The following is a 24024-nucleotide window of genomic DNA, read 5'->3' as shown; positions in this document are numbered from 1 at the left end:
AAGAGAATCAGTGCAATCGATAGTCAAACCGATAGTCAAGATCAATCGATTTCACTTTACATTTTGTGTATAAATAGTTGTTTTTTTGTTGTTGTTGTTTTGTTTTAAATATATTATCGTAATCATAGGCATAATTAATAATTATAACTCTGCACCCGGTAGAAAGAGAAATGTTGCGAAAAAACGTAATAAATTAAAAAAAAATTACATAATTAACAAGAAAATTATCATTATTATGCATATTCGGTACATACTTTTAAATATCTGTATATATATATCTGTATATATATATTCATTTCGCTTTTTCATATATACATATATATATATATAAAATTATCAATGGTCAAAAATGTGTGTATGTGTGTGTGTATGCGTGTGTGTGTGTGTTTGTTTCATAAATTATTAACATTAAATTGTTGTTGTTGTTGTTGGTATGAAAATAAATTATGTTTTGTTTTGTTTTGTCAGCAAAAAAAATAATGAAATCAATTTTCAATAAAAATAAAAAATAATAATAATAATAAAAAAAAAATAACTAAAAAATTTGTATTGCTGTTGTGCTTGTTGTTGTTGTAACTGTAAGAGGTATATCAAAATCGTTTTTTGCGCAGCTACAACTATCTATCGTTATCGTTATCGTGTTATCGTTATCGTTATCAAAAATCAACTGTATTTACACCACAAACACAAACAACTTTTGCTTTGTTTTTTCATTGTTTTTCTTTCTGCTTCTTCTTCTTCTTCTACTCTTCTTCTACTCATGTTTTTGTGTTTTTGTTGTTGTTGGAAGACGCGCGACTCGATTAACAGTAAAAAGGCGCTGACTTGAGCTTAACTTAACTAAACTTAAGCTTAAATTGTGTGTGTGTGTGTGTGTGTGTGTGTGTAATTGGTTGCATATAAATATATTAAACAAAAGCGACAAAGTGCGAAAGAGAGAGGGAGAGGGGAGGGGGAGCGTTTGAGCAAAATTGAGAGCGAACTTGTCGCTCGATAACATTATATCGATATCGATAGCTTGCACTTTGCTGTTTGAGTGTGAGTGAGATGACAATAGAGGCAAATTAATGCAAGCATTAGTTAACAGTGTGAGTGAGATGACAATAGTGCAATATGGCTGCCATAACAGAGAGAGAGAGGGAGAGAGAAAGAGTTTGAAAAAGTGTTGTTAAAACAGAAGGGTGTGGAGGGGGGAGGGAAAATGTGTGCTTGCCATAAAAAGGGTTCTTAGATGAAGTTGTTGTTGTTGAGATTGTTGTCGGTAGCAGTGGAAGGGGGTGGGAAAGGGTGAAAGGGGGGAGGAGGAGGGGAATGCACTTTTTATAGTCCCAGATTGGAGTGCTGCTGATAAGTCTCCACAGCTGAGCTGAGACGATTGAACACCGGCAAGCGAGGCGCCTCCTCATGTTGCTGTTGTTGTTGTTGTTGCAGGTGATGTTGTTGCAAGTGCATTGGCGAGCTGACGCTCTTCTGCACCAGCTGCTTGTGCACCTGATGATGTTGCACCTCCTGATAGAGTTGTTGTTGTTGTTGTTGCTGTTGTTGTTGCTGTGACGATGGCGGTGGCGTGTGCACAGGCGAAATGGGCGCATTTGGGCTGTCGGGGGGCGTGGGGGGTGACGAGGTGGACGATGCCGATGCCGATGATGATGATGTCGATCCTCCAGCTCCATTCAAGATGCCACCAACTGCATTTGTTGCCACACTGCCACCGCCTGCCCCATTTGGTGGCATGTTCAAATAGGCAACCGCATCGTGGAATGGGAAATTTGTGAGCGAATTTGTGGGCGAGAGCGACAACGATCCAGTGGGAGACTCGCGATCGGATCCCGTGCTCATGCTCAGTGGCGGACTCAGTGGCAAGAAGTATTGACTGATGTTGCCACTCGAAATGTTGTTGTTGTTGTTGCTGCTTGGTGAATTGTTGTTGCCAGTTGGCGAAGCAAACGCTGACGATTTGCCTTGAGCTTGTTGTTGCTGTTGTTGTTGCTGCTGTTGTTGTTGTTGTTGTTGTTGTTGCTGTTGTTGCTGTTGGGCACGCGCCTCGTCCGCATTGTGCACAAAGTGGCAACGCGGTCCGTAGGGACAGAAGCCAACGCTGTGGAAGGTGCGACAGTATTCGGTCTTGTACTTGGGATGACGCTGCAAATTACGCAACTCGTGGTAACCATGGGCGAATTGACACTTCTCCCCGTACTTGCACTCCCCTGCCTCCTCGTAGGGACGGCACAGCTCCGTCTTGTAGCTGCAGAGAGAGAGAGAGATGCAAACACACATTAGCAACACGTTACAAAAGAAAGGTAAAAGAAGTAAGAATTTAGTCAAGTGTGCTCGACTGTGAGATACCCGCTACCCACATTTAATAAAGGCAAAATATTGCGGTATTATTTTCAAAATATACCGAAAATACTAAAAAAAAATACCAAATGGAATGTTTGGTATATCAATATAGTAGTAGTAAGGGCAAAATATTGCGGTATCAATTTCAAAATATACCGAAAATACTAAAAAAATACTATAAATATACCAAATGGTATATATGGTATATAGATATAGTACACCATTCAAAATATACCATAGACGGCACAATATACCAGATTGTCGGACCCCTAGCAAGTAGGCGTTTTTGCCCATACAAAAGTATTTCTTTAATAACTTCCACAATTTTTCTCTGAATCACAATCACATTTTTCAGGAATCACAACTACTACAGTAATTATTGTACATACCAAAATTCGCAGCTCTAGCTCTAAAGTTACGCTTGTTATTCGATTTTATTTGATTTACGGGGGCGGAAGGGGGCGTGGCAAAAATTTTAAACAAACTTGATCTGCGTGCAAACTTAACAAATGCTGTCGAAAAAAAATATAGCTCTATCTCTTATAGTCTCTGAGATCTAGGTGTTCATACGGACGGACGGACAGACGGACGGACGGACAGACGGACATGGCTAGATCGTCTCGGCTGTTGACGCTGATCAAGAATATATATACTTTATAGGGTCGAAGATGCCTCCTTCTACCTGTTACATACATTTCCATTATAATACCCTTCTACCCTATGGGTAGCGGGTATAAACATTAGAAATAAGTTACAAAAGAGATACGAAATCATTAGCAACAAGTTAAGGTGAAAAGTTCTAGCAACATCTGCGACAATTGTTGCTAGCAACATTCAAAACATTAGCAACAAGTTAAGGTCCAAATGTAAGCAACAAGTTGATTGACAAAGTTCTAGCAACATTTGCCAAAATTATTGTTCGCAACATGCAAATGTTGAGTGCACAAAGTTCTAGCAACATTTTCTTGAACTCTTTTTCGCAACATTCAGCTACAAGACATTAGCAACAAGTTAAGGTACACACTTCTAGCAACATCTGCGATAATTGTTGCAGCTCCCAAACATTAGCAACAAATTAAGTTAAAAATTTAGGAGCACAAAGTTCTAGCAACATTTCCTCCACAAGCAAATGTTGAGTGCACAAAAGTTCTAGCAACATTTACTTCAATTGTTGCTAACAACATTCAGCTGCAAAACATTAGCAACAAGTTATACAAATATGGCAAGCAACAAGTTGAGTTGAGTACACAAAACTTCAAGCAACATTTGCCAAATTTATTGCTAGCAACATGCAAACAGTGCTCAAAGTTCCAGCAACATTTGCTCCACTTATTGCTGGCAACAAAAGTGTCAATGTTGCTTGCGACTTTCTTCACAGCAACATTATTTTCAAAACACATTTTAAGCCACTAAATTTATAAAATTTACCAACTATTCATAATATTCATTTACTTAACTGAGTTTAAAAAAAATGAGAAAAAAATGTGCAACAAGTGTAATACTAATAATCAACAAGTTCCTAAGTAAATGTTGCTAGCAAAATGTTGCTGGCATCAAGCACAAATACAAATATTAATTTACTCAGCTGAGTTTAAAAAAAAAAAAACAGTGAAAAAAAAGTGTGCGAAACAAGTGAAAAGTTCTAATAAGCAACAAGTTCTTATGTTGCTTCGAAAGTGTTGCTAATTAAATGTTGCTGGCAAAATGTTGATAGCGTGTTGCTTCTTGACTAAGCAACAAATACATTTGCAAATTTGAATCAAAAAGTGTCATTGGAAAACTGATATTTCGGTTAATTTAATATTATACATTGAAAAACTGTTATTTCTATTAATTTAATATTAATTATACAATTTATTTTTAAATTAAAGGAAAGAAAGAGTGAGAGAGAAACAAAATGTGAATTTAAGCATAATTTCTTTTTAGGCTATGATGAATAAATATATAATTAGTTTATTTTATTTTCTTTCCTTCTCTTTTCAAGTCAAGTGAACGCAATAATTACATTATTAAGCAATAATAACACAAATACATTATTTGTTTTCCATATTTTCAAGTGAACGCAATAAATTCATATTTTTTTTTCCTTTTTTTTAAAAAAATGAATTTTTTGTATTCCCTATTTTCTTCCTTCTATTCAAGTACAGTCAACGCAATAAATGTTTCCCCTATTTTCCTTTACTCTTTATTCATTATTTATTTTTCTTTTTTTTTTAAGTAAAATGCATTATTTACTTTCCCTATTTTCCTTTATTCTTTCGCAATTCAAGTGAACGCATTAAAATATATTCATTATTTGCTATCCTTATTTGCTTTCCTTCTCTTCAAATCAACACAACACTTTTCAACATGTTGCTGATCAGTATTTTTTGCATGCTAGAATATGTTGCCTAAGCATGTTGCTAAGCAAAGCGCTTTGCATGTTAGCATAAGTTGCCTAACACGCATGTTGCGCAACACTTGCGCTCACTTAATAAAAGGACTCTCTCTGTGGCTGTGTATTTGTCTCTCTCCCTCTCCCTCTCCCGCTCTCTCTTTGTTTGCTTTACTCACCGCGATGTGTTCATTGGCTGCTGCGGCGGCAGCGGCTCCGACTGCGTTCTCTCCAGCTTGCGATGCAGATTCATGCTGTTCAGATCCTCGATAATTGTCACCAGCGAAGCATTCGGTTGCTGTTGTTGTTGTTGCTGCTGCTGTTGTTGGTTCAACTGATTCACCTGATGCTGTGTTGGCTGTGAAATTGTGCGTGTGAGTAAACCGTGCAGGCGACGTTGGCGACTCTGCTGCTGTTGTTGTTGTTGTTGTTGCTGCTGTTCCATGCTGGCGTCGAGCAGGATGTGATCCGGTTGCTGCTGCTGCTGCTGCTGCAGATCACTGGCAACCTGCAATAAGACAAGCGAAATAAACCAACATTAAATTCAAGTCGAGCTTTTGCACACATAATCTCCCCACAGTATCTCTCTTTCACTCTCTTTCTCCCGCAATCGCAATCGCATGTTACACAAATGGCAAAGGAGACAGAGAGAGCAAAGCAGAGCTCACCAAACACACACACACACACATAGACTACATAATACTTTTACTTTTAACTTGACCTATAAGCAAGAGAGTAAAGAGCAAAAGCAAAAGGCGCCCATTCAATTTCTCATTTTGTCTAGCCAGCCACGACGTCGACTGCGACTGCGGCAGCGACAGCGACTGCGCAGTCATCACATCAGATGATTTGCCAGTCAAGTCTCAGTTGTAATGTTTATATGATATTGCAAAAATACAAAAAAAAAAAAAACGCCAAATGTTATTTATAGTATACACACATGTATATGTAATTTTCCAGCCATTAACCAATACAACAGCAACAACAACAAATAATGGCAATATTAACAACACGCACACGGACATGGACAAAGGTGACGGCGGACTGCGACGGCGACTGCGACGTCGGCAGCGTTCCCGTTCAAAAGCTCCCTCCACTCCAACAACAACTACAACAACAGCTGCTCCAACTCAATCCGGTATGGATGTTTCGCTCTCGCTCACTCTTTCGCAAAAGAGCTGCCCACTCGAAGCAGCCGCCTTTGCGTGTGTCGTCATCAGTTTTGGATTTTTTTTTTTCTTTCCTTTTGTATTATTGTATTGTGTTGTTGCTGTTGTTGTTGTTCATTTTCGTGCGATGCTGTAACACGTTATGCAACCAGCCAAGCAACCAACACACACACACACACAAGCACGCCAAGCCAGCCAGAGAGAGAGAGAGTGCAGGTGAACGAAGGGATGGGGAGGGGAAGGGAGGTAGGCAGCAGCCAAACTAACAACAACAGAGCAATTACATATGTATAGAGCTCAAGTTCAAGCCAGCAGCAGCAACTACAACTACAAAGCAGCCGAAAAAAAAAGCAAAGCGAAAGAGGCCGCCGAAGCAAACACAAGACACGGACGCAACAGTCGCCAGCCCAAAAGCCGAAGACAAAGACGAAGCCGAAGCCCCGAAGTCAAACACGAAGTCGAGCCAAAGCCAAAGTGAACTTTATTTTTGGGGCCCAGCCACAGTCAAAAAATCACAAAAACAAATCGAAAAAAAAAACAACCAAAACAAAACCAACAACACGAACAAAAACAAAAACTGGTTGGCAGTTAACACGCACTTACACACACACACACACGTGAGCAGACAAGAGAGCGCAACTCGAATGATTTGGGAGAGCGCCAATTTAAAAAAAAAGAGTGTAAAGACGCGTGCGCAGCCGGCGGGAGACAGACAGAGACAGAGACGGACGACGTCGACTGCGGTGTATTTAGTGTTGCCAGACTGCAGCATTTTTGCACACTCCTTTTGCTTTTGGGGCCACAATACAACAACAACAGGCCAGGAAAACAATTTCTGCTTAGCTGATTCATTTCAACTTGACTTTTATCTACTATCTCCTTACTCACACATACACACACATGCACAATATATTTTTTAATGTGATTCATTTATTGTTGTTTATTAGCTTCTGGTTGCTGTGCATTGTTTTTGTTTAGTGTGTTTTTGTTTTTTTGGTATTTGCTTTTGCTGCGCTTCAATTAACATTTATCACCATTTATAATGGTAACCTGACTATATCTCTTCCTCACTCTGAATCATTTCGAAGAGCACGGACGCTTGACTTTTGCTTATCACAAGGGGAGACCCTTCCCCCCTCCCCTCTCTTACCCTACAAACGTATAAGAGATTTATAACAATTGCAGCAAGGCAACTCAGCTGTGTTTTTCGTACGAGGTGGCAACACTGCCACCACACACAAAGTCTGCGCACCAAGTTAGCAAACTTTTACGACTGTTATGACCAACTTCGCGCTTACGGCATCATCGCTGCCTTGCCTGCTTAAGCTTTGCTTGCATAAAGTACCACACACACACACACACACACATACACAGAGACAGGCTGGCAATCATTTAGTAATAACAGCGGGAGGTGCTTAAGCAAGGGGGATGGAGAGGGGGAGGGGGAGGCTACGCTTAAACGTGTTCAAAAAACAACTTCAAGTTGGCCGCGCATTCAGCTTTTGCACGTGTATGCGTGTCGTCTCTCTGTGTACGTATGTGTGTGTGTGTGTGCAAAGACAAGATAAACAGGAGTAGAGTATACAGAAACTCATACAGACGCAAGCCGTGTACCCTGTGCCCAATTCGGCAAAGCAGACACGCTACCTGCTTTTGAGGGGGAGAGGGAGGGGAATGGGGGGAGAGGAAGTCTACTTGGGACTTTGCTGTGCTGCGCTACAAAGAAAACAGACAAATAGATCAGAGCGAGCGCCAACGCCGCCGGAGGCAGCGACGCTGGCAGCGGAGGCCGCGCAGAGCTTTCGTTGTTGTTGTGGTTTTGCTTTTGCTTTTTGCGCTATGCATGTGTGAGCTCCACTCGAGTGTGTGTGTGTGTGCGTCTCGCTCTCTACATCTTTCATCTAGGTGAGAATTTCCCTTTCATTTGAAAATGAAAATAAGTTTACTTTTCTTTGCGCAGTAGTCTTCTTGTCTGGTCTTTTGCTTTTGCTTTTTCTCTTACTGCGTGTGTGTGTGTGTGTGTGTATTTAGCTATCGTTGCTGCTGGTGCCTGTGCTTCCTCTTCCTCGCTGCATCTCCCTCTCGCTCTAGCAGACAGCATTTTCATTTCTTGTTATTATGGTTATTGCTGCTGTTTGCTTGTTTGTTTTTGTTTTCATTTGAGTGTGGAGTGTGTTTGTTTGTGTGTGTGTGTGTTAAGTTGAGTTGAGCTTTTTGTTTCTGTTTCTGTATTTTTTTTTTGTTTGTTTTATTGGCTCAAAGACCTTGCCCTGATGCTTCTGCTGCTGCTTCTTGCATTGCATTCGCGTTTGCTTGAGAGTTCCGGTTGAATATTTGGCACACAGCAAACTAACACAATTGACATTTCATTAATTTCAGCATAGATTCCACACACACACACACACATGTACTTGTGGATTACATTATGTATTTATGTAAATACAAAGTGTATGCTTGTATTGGTGCGCTGCTGTTAGGTAAGAGATTTGTGCTGTTGCTTTGCTGCTTGTCTCGTAAACACGTTCGTACACACACACACACATACAACTAAGTGTGTGATGCTGAAGACTGCCTGACTGACTAACTGGTTTATACAGCCAACAACAACAACAACAACAACAACGACGCAATATCCATAACCTCGATGAGCTAACACCAATACACATGCAAACAGCAGACCCAAGCACACACACACACACACATAGAGTGAGGGAGAGTGAGTGAGAGCGAGACAGAGTCGCTCTTTATTCTGCGCACACAGATCAAGCAGCTTGTAGGGGGCGGAGAGGGGACACCTCTGTGAGTGTGTGTGTTTGTGTATATGCGAATTGAAAATAAATACATAGTTATTATAGGTGTTATTTATAAAGCAACAACAACCTGTGCACGATCAACTAACAAAGTTGGCCGAGGGAATTGCCACTTTACATACAAAAAAAAAAATATATATATATATACGCGTTTGTAGTTAGATTAAAAAACCGGGGGGAATAACATTAGCAATTAGTTGCGAGTAAATCTCAAAATAAAAAAAAACTGGAATCTCTCAAGAACTCAGACAGCAGCAATAACAACGAACAGTGAAAAAAAATCACAAAGGCAGCGAATTATAGTTGAAAATGCATACGAAATACAAACATCAATAAACGAACGCGACTGCAATCAGTCAAAGTTCTATCACACACACACACACACACAACTTATCTATCTCACTTGCACACGCACACACTTCATAAATACGTTGAAAGCTCGCTAGTTAATCGAAATGAGATAACGATTCATGCCGTCTTGTCTGGCTTCCACACTCCACACGCAATTATTACACCACAGGCCACTCTCCTTGCTCTATGCATAAACACTCTCTCTCTTAATACTCTCCCACCCTCAAATGCGAACTCACCACGGCTTCGCCCACAATTCACCACTCACCACATCCTCACATCGAACTCACCATTCCTTCGCTTCCTTCCCTCTCACCCTCTCACCAACTCACATTGCACTCCCCATTTTAAACTCCCCTTCCCCTCTCCATTCACCAATTTGCACTCACTCCTCGTATTTACTTTTCGACATCCTTCTTCTGCATACACGCCTCCCTCTCCTTTAGCCAACACTCTTATGCTATGCACGTCGATCGTTTTAATTGTCGCAAGGCAAATTTGACTTGGTAATTAACACATGGGGCGCCCAGTCAAACGACAACTACAACAACAACAACAACAACAACACAGCAGCAGCAGCTTCAGCGTTTACATGTTTATTCTGTGCCCCGCCCCCTTTTCAATCAGCCCTGTGGTCAGCGCCGTGGGATGGAAATAAGCAATGGAATGGCATGGAATTGGAATTGAAATTGAACAAAATGATGAGTAGGTACATTTAACTCAAACGGAGAGAGCAAGCATGAGGTGACAGAGGTGTGGAGGATGGGGAGGGGGAGAGGTTGACGATGCTCAATCGATCAACACTCGGACGTCAAGTCCAATCTGGTTGTTGTTGTTGTTGTTGCTGGTTACTGTTTCTAAGTCGTCTCCGGCTGCTGCCATTCAAGTGGCGAGTAATCAATGCACTCTCACACACACACACACATGCTTAGACACACACATTTGCAATTTGCTGATAAAGCACACAATGCGACGTGACGCGCGTAAAGTACGTGAGTGTGTCAATATGTGTGTGTGTGTGTGTGCATGTCTGTTTGCATGCTTGTTTTGCTTACTTCTATTTGCATGCGTATGTGTGTGTGTGTGTGTGTGGGTGCAATAGAATAGCCTGGGCAAAAGTTAAAGGCTAAAAGCAGCGTTAATTTGTGCGTATGCACTTTTAGCTTTTTTTCGGCTTTTTGTATGTAATGTTTCAGCGTATTTCAGCTTCTTTTTTTTCGCTTTTTGCATGCAATGTTCCAAGCGTATTTTAGCTTTTTTCGGCTTTTTGTATGCAATATTTCGCAATGTGTTCATCATTCCACTCAATGACGATGTCTTCTTCTCTCCCAACTTTGTCGTCGTTCCGTTTCGACAGCAGCACCAACAACAACAACAACAACAATGTCGTCAAATGAAAAACCCAAGCAACAACAACAGCAACGACAATAACAAATAAAATAAAATACAAAACCAGCCAAGCAACAACACAAGTAATTACCACGCTATAATTTACATAATGTTGCCAAAGGCTTGGACGCAATCCAACGCAACAAGTAAAACCACACATAAGGTAGAAAGGGAGAGAGAAAGAGCGCGCTAGTGATGAGAAGGGGAGGGGAGGGGAGGTGGAGAAGACTTGGCCCATCGCTTTGGCTTCGGCATCGATTGAGGTCTAGGTCGATTTGAGCATTTCACATTTTCGTGTCGCTGTTAATATTTGGTAAGCGCACACACTAACACACACACACACACATACACAATCGTACATGGTGAGGAAGCGAGAGGTAAGCTTGCGCATGCGCAAGCGAGAAGCCAAATGTTAAGCAATGTCGCGAAGACGCGTCCAACGACGACGACGACGACGCATGCGTCGCTGTCGCAGTCGCTGTCGTTTTTTCGTTTCGTTTCATTTCGTTGTTGTTGTTGTTGGTTTCGCGGCGTGCCAGTTTCGTTTCATTGCCAATCGTTGATGTTGACGTCGACGTCGACGTCGCTCTGCCGGCGTCGCGCAACTTGACTTGGCTTCCTCTTTGGCAGCCCGTTGGTCGAACCGGCTCCACGATACACACACACACACACACACACACACACACACACATACAATACACAAAATACACACAATACATAATAATAACACAACACATAATAAAATACAATAAAAGAAAACTTCACAAACATTAAGCGCGCCAGCAACAACAACAACGACTTGGCCTTGCTAAATTCGGAGCACAGCAATCATTAAAAAAACAAAAACAGACTCACAAAAAAACCAAAACACATACACGCACACACACACACACATACACGTACGTTTACGTAGTGGAAAGAAACAAAATGCAAATCCGCCACACAAAAGTCGAAGGGTTTCCATATAATAAATTAAATATTATATATTTGAGGGTTTTTTTTCTCGCTTCTCGTAGTAGGGTATATTAATTTAGTGTCGAACATTAAAGTTTACACATATTCATTAATAAAATGGAAATATATAATAATGAATAGTTAAAGGACAAATGCAAGTTTAAACTTAATTTAGTTAATATTCGCAAACTAAAATGTGTATTGGGTATCTCAAGAGTCGAGCATGGAAAACTTTCTTGTTTTCCTGCTGCTGCTGTCGAAGCTCATTCTGCTTCTTTTTCATCTTCTTGTGGCTGCTGCTTACAGCGCTGTCGCAATGCTGCTCTGCCGCTGCTGCTGCTGCTGGCGCTGCGTTTGCGCAGTTTTCGCATTTTGCCATTTGGGTTTGCCCTCCACACAGACACACACACACACACGCACATTGACTCATGCACACATACAGAGACTGTGTGTGTTGCAATTGTTTCGCTCAAGTAAAGCAGCAAAATCAAAAACCAAAGACAATTAAAGCACAGTCCACTCTCGCTGCCTCCCTCTCGCTCTCTCGCATGCTGACATATAATTACATACGTTGTATATATATAGAAATGTTATGCAATCGATTGCAGTTTCCGAGTTTTAAGTTAAAGAGTTGTAATCGAAATTGCAAGTTGCGTGAATGAGGAAACAACAAAAACAAAAACAACAACTGTAAAACTGTAAAACATTGAAAACAAAAAGGGAACGCAAAATGAGGGCAAATTATAAATGGAAGTGCGTGCGAATGAATGCACACTATATGTATGTATGGATGTGTGTGTGTAAGTAAGAGTGAATAGAGCAGCGAAATGTCAATTTCATTTACCCATTTATCGATACATCTGTGTGTGCATGTGTGAGTGTGCGTATGTATTTATGCATGTGGCTTAGTTGCATTCAAAATGGGATGCAAATTTTGAAAGCGTTACAAGCAAACGAAACGTTTCCACATCTTGAATATATACAATGTACATATGTATAGTAAGTATGCAAGTGTGCGTATAGAAACACGATCTTGGCTTATGCAAATGTGACCACAGTGCACATTCACTATAATGGACTATCTCTGACTCAATCAATATACCAACGAAATATTCATTATAATGATTAAAAGATCTGTTTTGTATGTCTGTCTCTATTTTGTAATCTTTATTTTTTTTTTTATCGCTAAAGACGACTAAAAAAGTTCTGACACAATGTCAAAGTAAAGTACATTGTTGTGAGTGAAAGCTCATTGCTCATACACACACACACATCGACACACACACTCACATGTGCATGCAACTCATTTGCGATTTTTGCTTGTCATCTGTGTCAGAGATTCCGCACGCTAATCGATTGCCGCGAAAACAACTATCGATTAGCAATTTATGTTCACGCTCAAGCGTTGTTAACCAATATTTTATTGCCATCCCCTCCCTTCCTCCCTCCCCCTTCCTCTTTTTTCCACCTTCTAGTTTTTATTTATTTTGGTGGCCAGTTGTTGGCTATCAGTGTTGCTCTGTGTGTTGTCTGAAGTGTCAAACCTTATCGGGGGCCTCACTTTGTCCGCCTCTTACACATTTGTTGATGTACAAACATGTGTCCACACACACACACACACACACACGCACACAAGCAAATTTACGACATCATTGTTATCGTCATCGACAACAACAACAACAGAAATAACAGCAGCCACAGCAATCGTCATCGAAGCAACGTCGTTTCCCTCTTTCAACTTCACATTCATGTACTTAGCTTAGCTTTGAGCTTTTGCTATTCACATTCACACATTGTAGAATGTCCTGTCTTGCTCTCTCTCTTTCACTCGCACAGCTGTGTAACTGTGCTTTCATTGCATTCTCGCTAGTCACCCTTTTCTCCTTGCTGCTGTCATTCACAACCACTTGTTGTTGTTTTTTGTCATATCAAAGTTCTTAATGCTTATCAGCAAGCAGCTTTCCTACGTATGCATGTGTGTGTGTGCCATGTGTCGACTCACACACACACATGCACGTAAATTCACTCACAGGCTGCGCTCTCACTCGACGCTCTCTCTCATTAGTAAAAACAAAATGTGCATTTCGAAGAGGAAGCAGCTAAACATGTGCACATGCTTTTGTTGTTCTTGTTGTTGTTGTTGTTGCTGCTGCTCAAACTACAACCCTCCATCTCCATCTCCTTCTCCCCTTCCCCAACACCCAACACTAAGCTGTTGCTTCGCCTTCCCACTTCTGCTCGTTGCTCGCTCCATCGTCTATCTTTATCTACCAAACTGCCAACTCCGAGACCCCTTGCTGACACTTTTTTTTTTTTTTTTTTTTTTTTGTTTAATACACACACACACACTGGCATATCTACAAAACAAACACAGACATACTCACACACACACACATACAAGTGTCTCTCGTATATATGTATGCGTGTGTGTGATTTAATTCGATAAGAATACTTATTATTGGGTTAGTTAGTTCATATAATAATCTTTTTTGCTTCTTGCTTTTTCATTCGTTTTTTTTTTCTTTTTTTCATCATTGCTGTTGCTGTTGTTGTTGTTGCTGCGATAAGCAAAACTGAACTGTGAGCAAAATGAAGAACAAGCAGCAACAAAGTGAGGAGACAAAAGGGCAGCCAACAACAACAGCGAGATCAACTGACACACACACACATACACACTAACACATGCATTGAGAGTGTAAACATGCATAAAGGCAAATGTAAACGGTGCTTTATCAGCAGCAACAGCAGCAGAAGCGAAAGGCAGGATAAAAACTTGAACAAAGTGAAAAATGAGATCTCATTGAAGAAGGAGAGTGGGGGAGGGGGGGAGATAGGTAAGAAAGAAAGACTATGTAATAATAACATTAAACTGCTACAGTAAAGCTACACTAACTTCAACGTCTCATAAAACATATCAGATTTATCTCTGCCTATGGAAAATTACCCCCAAAAACTTGATGTTGGGGAACTTTTTTTTAACACTGAATTTATTTTTTTCTTTATTCAATAAGTGAAGAAACAGTTCAACAGAAAATATACACATGGATGGAAAAATTTATTTATTAAAAAAAAAAAAAAAAACACCACATACAAAAAACCCAAAATACAAGAGAGTTAAACCCTAATATTGGAACAATAATATGTAGTACAATATTAATGAGAATTCGCTCGAAAGATGAAGCGATGATAAAGTTTATTTATTTATTTAAAAGGTTAGTTATAATTAAAATTAATACTAACGCTAATGGTAAAGCTATGGCAGCGAAGGCCTTCAGCTTGATAAAGTTTAGTTTTGAGAATTAATTCAAAAGATGAAGTTTAGTTTTGGATTAATTTCTATTATAACACAGAATTTACTTATTATCTTTAGATCGATAAATTGTATATAAAAAAAGAAAGAAAAAAATAAAAATTTTTATTACATAAAATAGTAAATGTTTTACTAATTAATTGTGGATTTATGCAAATGAATATTTTTGATATAGTAAACACTCCTGATGCCTGGATTTTATTAGTTTACTGCGATCGTGTGTTGTATTTAAAATACGTTCGTTGTTATCTGAAGAAAAATCTCAACTATTGTTTTTTTTTTCTCGTTGATCATCGCAGTAATATGAGAGTCTATTCGGTGGACGGTTTTTGGCTCTTTATTATGCTAGAGAGCCGATCGTAGGGTAATAAAAATGCAGGCAAAGCAAATGCGAAGAGCATTTGTTTTGTTTGCTTCTCAATTGCAAGTGATGCTTGCACCCCCTACAAACAACAACAACAACAACAGCAACAAACTACCCCTACTCTTTCTTTTTAGTGTCTGCTTCCGCTTACACTTGGTCTGCTTCTTCTTCTTCTTGTTCTTCTGCTAACAATTTGATAACCTGCAACTCGAAAACTCGAACAACTCTCAAATAAGGGCATCACAGGGGATGGGGGATGAAGAGTCGGAGCAGTTAAAGTCGTAGTCAAACAACTGTTGGGAATATGTTGAACACGTGGTCGGCGGGCAATCAATGAAGACGAAGAGAAGAGGAAGACGCAGAAAAAAGAGGGTTCGATATTCGTGAGCAGCAAATCAAATGCCTACAAGGAGTGGAGTGGAGTAGAGTGACAGAGAGAGGGGGGAGAGTGGAGTCAGGTCAGCACGGGGGTTGTTTTTGACTGGCTGGCAGCTTAGAAGAAGAAGAACAAGCAGAAATGCACTCACTGCTGCATTGATCACAACAACAACTCTCCACTCTCGATAATCGACTTGCTCACATGTTGTTGTTGTCCTGTAAAAACCAGTTGAAAGAGCGCAGACGACAACAAAAGCAAAAACAACAACAACAACAACATAAGGCAAGCAGGCAGGCAACGCGAAGTGAGCGAAGCAGGCAAAGCAAGTAATCAAAAAGCGACAGTGAATGTGAATGGAAATCTACTAAACACAAACGGGCAAAGCAGCAGAAACCGCAGCACAGCCGCCGCGGTCGCTGCTGGCTGCGCTGTCGGCGTCGCTGTCGACTTCATTATATAATAGATTCGATTCGAATTCGATTGCGATTGGATGTTTGTTGCTTTTGCTTTTGCTTGTTGCTTGCTTGCTTGATGGTTTTTTGTTTTTATTTTTGGTGGATTGGCAAGCGAAACGAATCGAATGTCGAGGAGAGAGGCGGAAAGAAATGAAATAGTGATGTTGCAAGCGAAATAAAAATAATAAATAAAATGTTGCTTGCGTTGCGGGTTTGCGCCACACACACACACACACATATCTCTCCCTCTCCCTCTCTCTATCTATCTATTTGTGCCGCGCTTTGTGGCCCGCATCAAAAATAACAAACAAAAGTAAAGTCGACATTTTCAAAGTTTCATCCACCGAAATACCAAATACCAAATAATAATAATAATCATAATAAATAGTAGCACACATATTGTAATAATACTTAATAATCATAATAATAATTGCAACGGAAAAAACCCCCTGACAAAAAAAAAAAACAGAAAAAAACAACAACAAACCAGCAGTAAACAGGGTCAACACTCGTGTCACAGTTTTACAACTTTTCCAACTGTCAACTCAACTGCACATTTATTACATCTCGTAAATTACACGAAGCCCGAACCGAACCAAGACCCAGACCCGAAGTACACACTTCAAAAAATAAATATAATATTCAGGGGGCGGGAAATCTTTTCGGGGTTTCCAAAAACTGATCACCCATAAATAACTCGAAAGACATCAACGATAACACGATGATAAGTAAACCACAAATGAACTCAAGTTCAACCAAATCAATAAACTTATCAACACTTTTCACAAATAAGAAACACATTTTAATGAGATTTTCAGTTACCCAATATTGTATTGCATATTACTAACAATTTATTACACTATTACAAAACATGCTAGTAAAATGTATAATCTATAGTCTTAAATAAATTAGGAATCATAAAGAATTACAAAAAAAAAATCGGAATATTCAAAAAAATGTAACTCAAAAATAACATTCAGAGCAACTAAATTAATAAACTTATCAATAATTTCGACGATTCAAAATGAAGTTTAAAGAAAATAAACTCCGAACAAAAATTACAGTTTAACATCATAAAAAAAAAATGTAGAAACATTTTCTATTCAAATTTGAGTAATGATTATTTGATGACTGTCAATTTAGCCGCAAATGTAACAAACTTACAAAATTCATTTACTAAAGTGAGCGAAAAAGAAAAAATACTTTATCATATCTATTAATAATTGATAATGTATTTGATGGAATTGTTTTGTGGAATGACAATTTAAATGCCAAAGGTGACGACAGGCAAAACTTTGACAGTTAACACAATTATTTTAATAATAAATTAGTTAATTTATCGGCGGAGAATATAATAAAATAAAAATATACGAAAATCAAAAATGGAGATTTAAAAGTTAGATTTCAACTATCTCGACAAAAAAAAAAACAATTAAATTAGAAAATGAATTTACTGAAAAGGTTTTCAAATGAATTTCTTATTATCATATCTATTTATAATTGATAATGTATTTGATGGAATATTTTTTTTTTGTGGATCGCCTAGAGATGGAAAACACTTTGTCAGTCAACAAAAAATTTCGCAAGTTCATAATAGAGTTGAGTTTTTATTAAGGTTGTTGCTGGGTTGTTAAACTCTCTGCTGAAGGTTTCGCATTACAATTTGAATTTGAAAACATATTTCAATGATTTCGCTTTTCTACATTAATTTAAATGTGTTTCCAAATTAATCAATCTGCAGTTAACCTCTACTCTTAGTGTATCTCTCTCTCTCTCGCTCTGTCTCTGTCTAACGTGATAACATACACACACACATCACACACATAATTGTAGTAGCTTAGTTTAGTGCTTGACCCCCACAAAGTATTTGCAAGTTAATGGCATTTTAAGCCTGAAGATTCAATAATATTTTGTTTCGTTAGATTTTTAATGCCCTTCTCCGTTTCCCCCTCTCCATCACCCACCAACCAACAGCAGTCCCTGAAGGCGCCCAACGAGCCGAGGCGACCCCACCGCAAGAAATAACAAGAGTCACGCATACACACACGTACACACGCACACGCATACGCATTTGTATGTATGTATGTGTGTACTTTGGCACTCAATTGAGCGGCCATTAGCAAGGCAGCAACAACAACATGAAGAAGAACAATCATGAGGCGCATATGAAGACAATTTTAAGATTACAACAACAGCGCCACAGGCAATGACAATAGAATATGAAGTGCCAAGCAGAACAACAGCAACAACAACACACAGGCACAGAAAGCAAAAGCAGAAGAAGAGGCAAAGCAAAGCAAGGCTGGCGGCAGAGCAGCAGGCGCAGCAGGCAGGCAGAGCCCCGCGACAGGCTTGCTTGGCTCCTCTCGCTCAATAAGAAGAAGTGTGCGACGTCAAGATCGTGAGAGAGCAGCGAAAGAGAGCAAGAGTGCGAGAGAGAGGACAAGTGGAGCTCATAGCTGTTTGTGGCTGTTATTATGATTATTGTTGTTGTTGCTGGTGCTGCTGCTGCTGGTGTGGGAGATAGCGAACCTCGACGACGACGACATCGCACGAGTGCACACACTGACAGACGGACGGACAGTCAGAGAGACAGACATACAAAAGTAGACGACGTTCACGGTATTGATACACACACACACACACACTTAACTCATACATATTTATTTCGCTCAGCTCGTTTGCCATCCACACATTCGTTCGTTCATTTCGTTTATTATTTTATTTCGTTTTATTTTACAACTCAACTCAACAACGATAATAATATTAATAATAATAATAAGCAGTCAGCAGCAGCAGCCGCCAACGTCAGTAGCAAAGCACGCAAATAATTTATTTATAATTTGTATTTCACTGTTAACTTGCATGAAAACACAGCAAAATAACAACAACAATAACAACAAGCGAGCTTACAAAGTTTGCACATTCGGCAACATGTTGCTTTCTGTATATGCAAGTGTGCTTGTGTATGCGGGTGTGTGTGTGTGTGAGGCTTCAAACATTCACACACAACAACAACAACATGTTGGATGGCGGAGGACTGACTGAGAGTGAGGATTGTGGACTGTGTGGATAATGTGGACTGAGGACTGACTTCAAGACTCTGTTGTGTGTGGACTGCATATTAATCGAATTGTATTCAATCGAAACGAATGAAATAAATTGATGTGTGTGTGTGTGTATGTTGTGTGGAGGAGCTGCAGAGTTGCCCTTCTTCCCCCCCAACCCTAACCCCTCCCTCACTACTTCAGCTGTTGCTGCTTAGGTAGGTAGAGCAAGCAATATGGCGACGGACATCGGGACATGCACATGTGTGTGTGTGTCTGTGTGTGTATGCATGTCTACGACGATGCAGCGCTGGTCGCGACGACGTCGTCGTTGTTGTTATCGCCTTGGCAGGAAATGGAATTATATTCGTAAAATAAAAAAAAGTGGTCGACTACAACACAACTCGACAAGTGAGAGGCAAGGAGAGAGAGGAGAGCCGCTGCATTGCCTTTGCCTTTGCCCCTTGGCCACGCATCCAATCATAATGGTCTGCATGTGCATGTGCTCACATGTGTGTCTGTGTGTGTGTGGTGAAGTTGAAACGTAATATGATTACGAAGCGATGAGGATTTGATATAACACAAACTAAGCATTTTGCTTTTGGGCGCAAGCAGCAAAAACCAAAAACCCAAACCCAAAAACAAAAACAACAATAAGAAAACGCCAACTAACCAAGCAAGAAACACAATGAGAGCTCTGTGCATATAAATTTCATAATAAAAGTAACGAAACAACAGCAACAGCAACAACTACAACAACTATGAAACGGCGGCTACGACGAAATCAAAAGTTATGCGAAAAAGTGAATTTCAGCTTCAGCTTCATCCACCTGACAACAAATAAAGAAAACGAAACAAAAATAAAAGTAAAAAGTGAGCGCATTTTGCACACACACACACAAAAGCGGAGAGTGAAAGAAAAAGAGAGAGAGAGAGAAATAGAGACAGGGGGCAAACACAAGATGCAAAGCATGAAACGTGTTTGTTATTGCGATATCGTTGTCGACAAACTTGTCGCCTGTATCGCAGCAGCAGCAACAGCAGAGGAGGGGGGCAAAAACAACACACACACACACACAGAAGCAGCAACAACAACGTCGACCGCAAGAAAACAAAAAGCACAACAAAAGCAAAGCCAGGCAGCAAAGCGCTGATCGCTGTTGCTTGTTGCAGCAGTTTCAGTTTCAGTTTTATGCACAAGTATGTGTGTGTGAGTGTGTGTGTTTGTGTGTTGCGCCCTTTCGCTTTCGGCAGCAAATTTGTTGCTATTGCCTACTGCAGCCAGTTGTTGTTGTCGCAGTCAAAACGAAAAAAAAAATACTGCTGCGTAACGATTGCAGACGAGATTGCGATTAAAAACTTGCATACATTGTGTGTAATCGATAGACGATAAATATCGCAATGCGAGTGCATGGCAAAGTTCAGACGCAAAATGTATCGAGAACAGTTTTGCTTTATCGGACATCAACCTGTGTGACAAATGTAAGTCCCTATGTCTATGTGTGTGTGTGTGTGTTGTTTTTTTCGCTCTACAGTAAAAACTGCCTAAGTAAGTTGTTTACTTTGTTTTGCCCCTTCGAATACTTTTGCAATGGCATTTCGAATTATTTCATTCGAGCAATTTCACATACTTCGTGCAAGTTACGATTCAGTTTTCCTATTGGCCAGCCAAGTCAGTATTCACTGTACATAGTTGGGTTCTACTTGACCCCTCGTCATTCGTCGTTCTTCATTGCATTTAGTTTTCTACGCAAATTAGCCATAACAACAACAACAAAAACACATTTGCTACTTTGGAGTGCCCCGCAACTCTCCACTCTCCACCCTTTAACACACCTCGCTTTGCACGTAACCGCAATCGAGGCATTAACTTTAAACTTGAAGCTGTTGTTTGTTGAATCTGCCTTGCGGCATGAAAGCAAAAGGCAACAAAAAACGAAAAACAACAAAAAAAAACATCACTAAACGAAAATCCAAACCCGGAACTTACTCTGACTTAATCGAATTTGTTGTCGATCAACCGCCTCAGCAACAACAACAACAACAACAGCTGCTGATGCTGCTGGCGTCGACGTCGACGGCGACGTCAACTTAAATACATATGATCATGAGCTGCTTTTTTTTTGTTTCTTCTGTTTTAATGATGCCGCTTGGGATGACGACGACGACGACAAAGCTAAAGCGTGGAGAGTGGAGACTACTCTAAAACAACCCCCTCCCCCTCCCCACACACCTCGCTCCTCACACTACATTGCACACTTATCATAAAAACGCTTAACGTGGGCGCTCTGCCCTTATCAGGCTATTTTTTTTTTTTGTTTTGTGTTTTGTAAAATATCTGAGTATTTGCCAACAAAAATAATTATGAATCAGCGAACGGAGGAGAAGGCGCATAATGAAAACAAAATAACGGAAATAAAACCTCGAAAGGCGCAAAAAAAAAAAGAAAAGCGAAATCCTTACAAAAAATACGGAGACTTTGAGACTTTTAGCAGCCATTGTAATTGGAGACTTTTATTTGTCGATTTTTTGTTTTGTGGTGACTTTTGTTTTTACGAGGCTTTTGTAATTGGAGAGACAGTTTTGTGTGTGGGAAAAGTTAGGACTTTTAAAATTGTAGGAGACTTTTTTTTTTGTAGACTTACCGCTTGGAGAATGTCGCCGCAATCGAAATATGGTGAATTGCCGCCGCCAAAAATCGAAGTAGGTTTTTTCACAATTCGCGCCGACATTTTGTTGTTGTTGTTATTATGATTATTTGATGGGCCTTTGCTCTCTCACTCTCGCTCCTCTCTTCAGCTCTGCTCCTTCTTGTTACTCGCTCTCGCTCGCTCGTATTTCACTGGACAGAGTGCAAAAACAATTGCTTTATCTTTTGTTGTATGTGTTTTAGTTTTGGTTTTTTTTTTTGTGTATTATTCGATTTTGCCTTTTTTTTGTATTTGAATTTAAACTCTTTTCTTTTGCTGACTTGAGAAATTGATTGCGATGAATTTATTTAGTTTTTGTTTTTGCAATATTATTATTGTTGTTGTTTTTTGTTTTTGTTTTTTGTATTTGCACTTTGCAGTATTTGTTGTTATGGCGGCTTCTTGAAACTTTTGATATTTGCTAGTTAAGTTGTAGTTCGTTATTGTTGTTGTAGTTGTAGTTGTAATGGTTGTAGTTGGTGTTATTGTTATTGCTTTGCGCGTGCTGCATTTCAATCAACAAAAGCTAGAATATGAAGAGGAAGAGAAACGAGAAAACAACGAGACAACGTTAGAATAAGCGACGACGACGACGACGCTGGCAAAACAAACACCAATCTACTAATACAAATACAAATACACGTGCTCTGCTCTGCTTTGCGTTCTTCGTCTCTTTCACTCTCCTTGCGCTGCTCGCTTATCTGCGTGCGCATGTGTACGTGTGTGTGTGCCTGCCTGTTGCGTCTGTGAGCCGAGCCGGCTCTATCTCTTTCTGTCTCGCTTACACTTGAAAAAAGGATTTTCACGCACATGTGTCAAACATTAAATTGGATAAAAATGAAGAGCACACAGAGCGCAACTTGAAAATTACGTTGCGTTTGCTTTGTCCCTTTTTTTTTTCTTTTTATTATACTGTGTTTTTATTCCAAAACTGCCGATGGTTGTTGTTGTTTGCTTTGCTTTTATCGTCGTCTCAAAGCAGCGCAGCAGCAGCAGCAGAAGTAAGAGAGATAAGCTTGTCGTTGTCGTCGTCGTTCGATCGTCGTGTTCTTTACTCACACATGCGCAAGTCTCACTGCATGTGTGTGTTTGTGTGTGTGTGTGCTAGTGGTGGTCGTATTTCAGCTCAAATCACATGTCTGTCTGTCTCTGTGCCTGTTGCTTAAGTGTTAGTGTCTGTTTGCATGCATGTGTCTATATATATGTATGTATGTGTCTGTGTGTGTACAATTTTGTTGCTGCGCAAGCAGAACAAACGAAACGCAGGCAGCGAGCAAAGCAGGCAGGCAGGCAAAAAGGCGACTTTGTTATTGCCCCGTTGATTTTGTTGTTTTCTTTTTTGTATTTTTTATTTGATTCTTATTTTCTTGTGCATGTCCTCAGCTTTCGGTTCGTTCGGTTTCGTTATGCGAATTTATTTTGCCCTTTACGATTGATTGTTGTTGTGCGTGTGTTTTGGCGCTATGCTTATTTGAAAATTGATGATCACAACTAAAAACGTTCGCGGTTCAAAGAAAAAAAAAACAAAAACAAAAAAAATGCCCGCGCTTGTTTCTAGAAACTAAAAAACACGCGCACTCTCCACCATACACTGAATAATGTATTCTTGTTATTTATCAAATGTATAATTATTGAAATGTATGAAAAAAATGCAACAAATCATTTTGCCACAAATTTGGCAAAAAAAGCGAAAAAAAAAAAACAAAAAAAACTGTTGCAATAACAAACTCGTCGTTGCCGCCTACTTGACTTTAGTACTTGTTGGCTTTGTGGTTTAAAATGTTTTTCGATCTCAATACAAAAAAAAATTGGATAAATTGAATTTTATTTGCAAAATTTGTTATTTTCACAAGGCACTATGATTATTTAGGGACACTATTTTGAAGCTTACTTTGCTGCGGACTCACGTATTTTGATTTTTATTTTTTTTTTGAATTTTCGATTTGTATTTATTTTGATGACGAGTGTGCACAAAAAACTACAATTTGAATTTACGAGTTGCAAATGGATCCTGTGGCACGTTTTGCACCTTTGTGTTTATTGTTGTGTGTGTGCAGCAAACAAAAAAACACGTCCGCTCTCAATCGTGAACTTTACAAATATAGCGGCGGTGTGCAGCAGCAGCTCAGCGTGACCGCAGTTCGCTTTACAAAATAATGCGGCCGCCTGCCAACAAAAAATCACCTAAAATATGCCATAGTTTGCCTCATCGTTCAAGTGAACCGAACTCCGTAGCTAGTTCCAATGTGAATTGGCAACCGGTTCCGACTCCACACGCCTGTTGTTTACCATTTCTTATTGTACCATAAAGTTACAACAATTTTTGCACTAATATAACTGTTGCATATTAATTATTAAGCTGCAAGTGACATACGTGGGGGGGGAAAATTAA

General features: G+C 39.7%; 1 protein-coding gene across 3 annotated transcripts; it reads right to left on the bottom strand.

Moving 5' to 3' along the window:
- Positions 1 to 761: 761 nt before the first annotated feature.
- Positions 762 to 23761, bottom strand: LOC117569933 (protein TIS11). 3 transcript variants are annotated; one of them, XM_034251303.2, is made up of 4 exons: positions 23628 to 23761; positions 21588 to 22158; positions 4894 to 5222; positions 762 to 2245 (listed from the first exon to the last, which is right to left on the bottom strand). In XM_034251303.2, exons 2-4 carry the CDS (start codon positions 21672 to 21674, stop codon positions 1321 to 1323), a joined length of 1341 nt encoding a protein of 446 aa, XP_034107194.2. In that variant the 5' UTR covers positions 21675 to 22158; positions 23628 to 23761; the 3' UTR covers positions 762 to 1320. The 3 variants fall into 3 exon arrangements, with proteins under 3 accessions (XP_034107194.2, XP_034107186.2, XP_051864661.1); XM_034251295.2 differs by having other exon boundaries at positions 23524 to 23743; XM_052008701.1 differs by having other exon boundaries at positions 21588 to 21784; positions 23524 to 23743.
- Positions 23762 to 24024: the final 263 nt, after the last annotated feature.

Source organism: Drosophila albomicans, chromosome X (assembly GCF_009650485.2).
Source record: "Drosophila albomicans strain 15112-1751.03 chromosome X, ASM965048v2, whole genome shotgun sequence".
NCBI classification, from domain to species: domain Eukaryota; kingdom Metazoa; phylum Arthropoda; class Insecta; order Diptera; family Drosophilidae; genus Drosophila; species Drosophila albomicans.
Note: the sequence above shows the minus strand (reverse complement) of the source record. Positions and strands in the feature narration are given on the sequence as shown.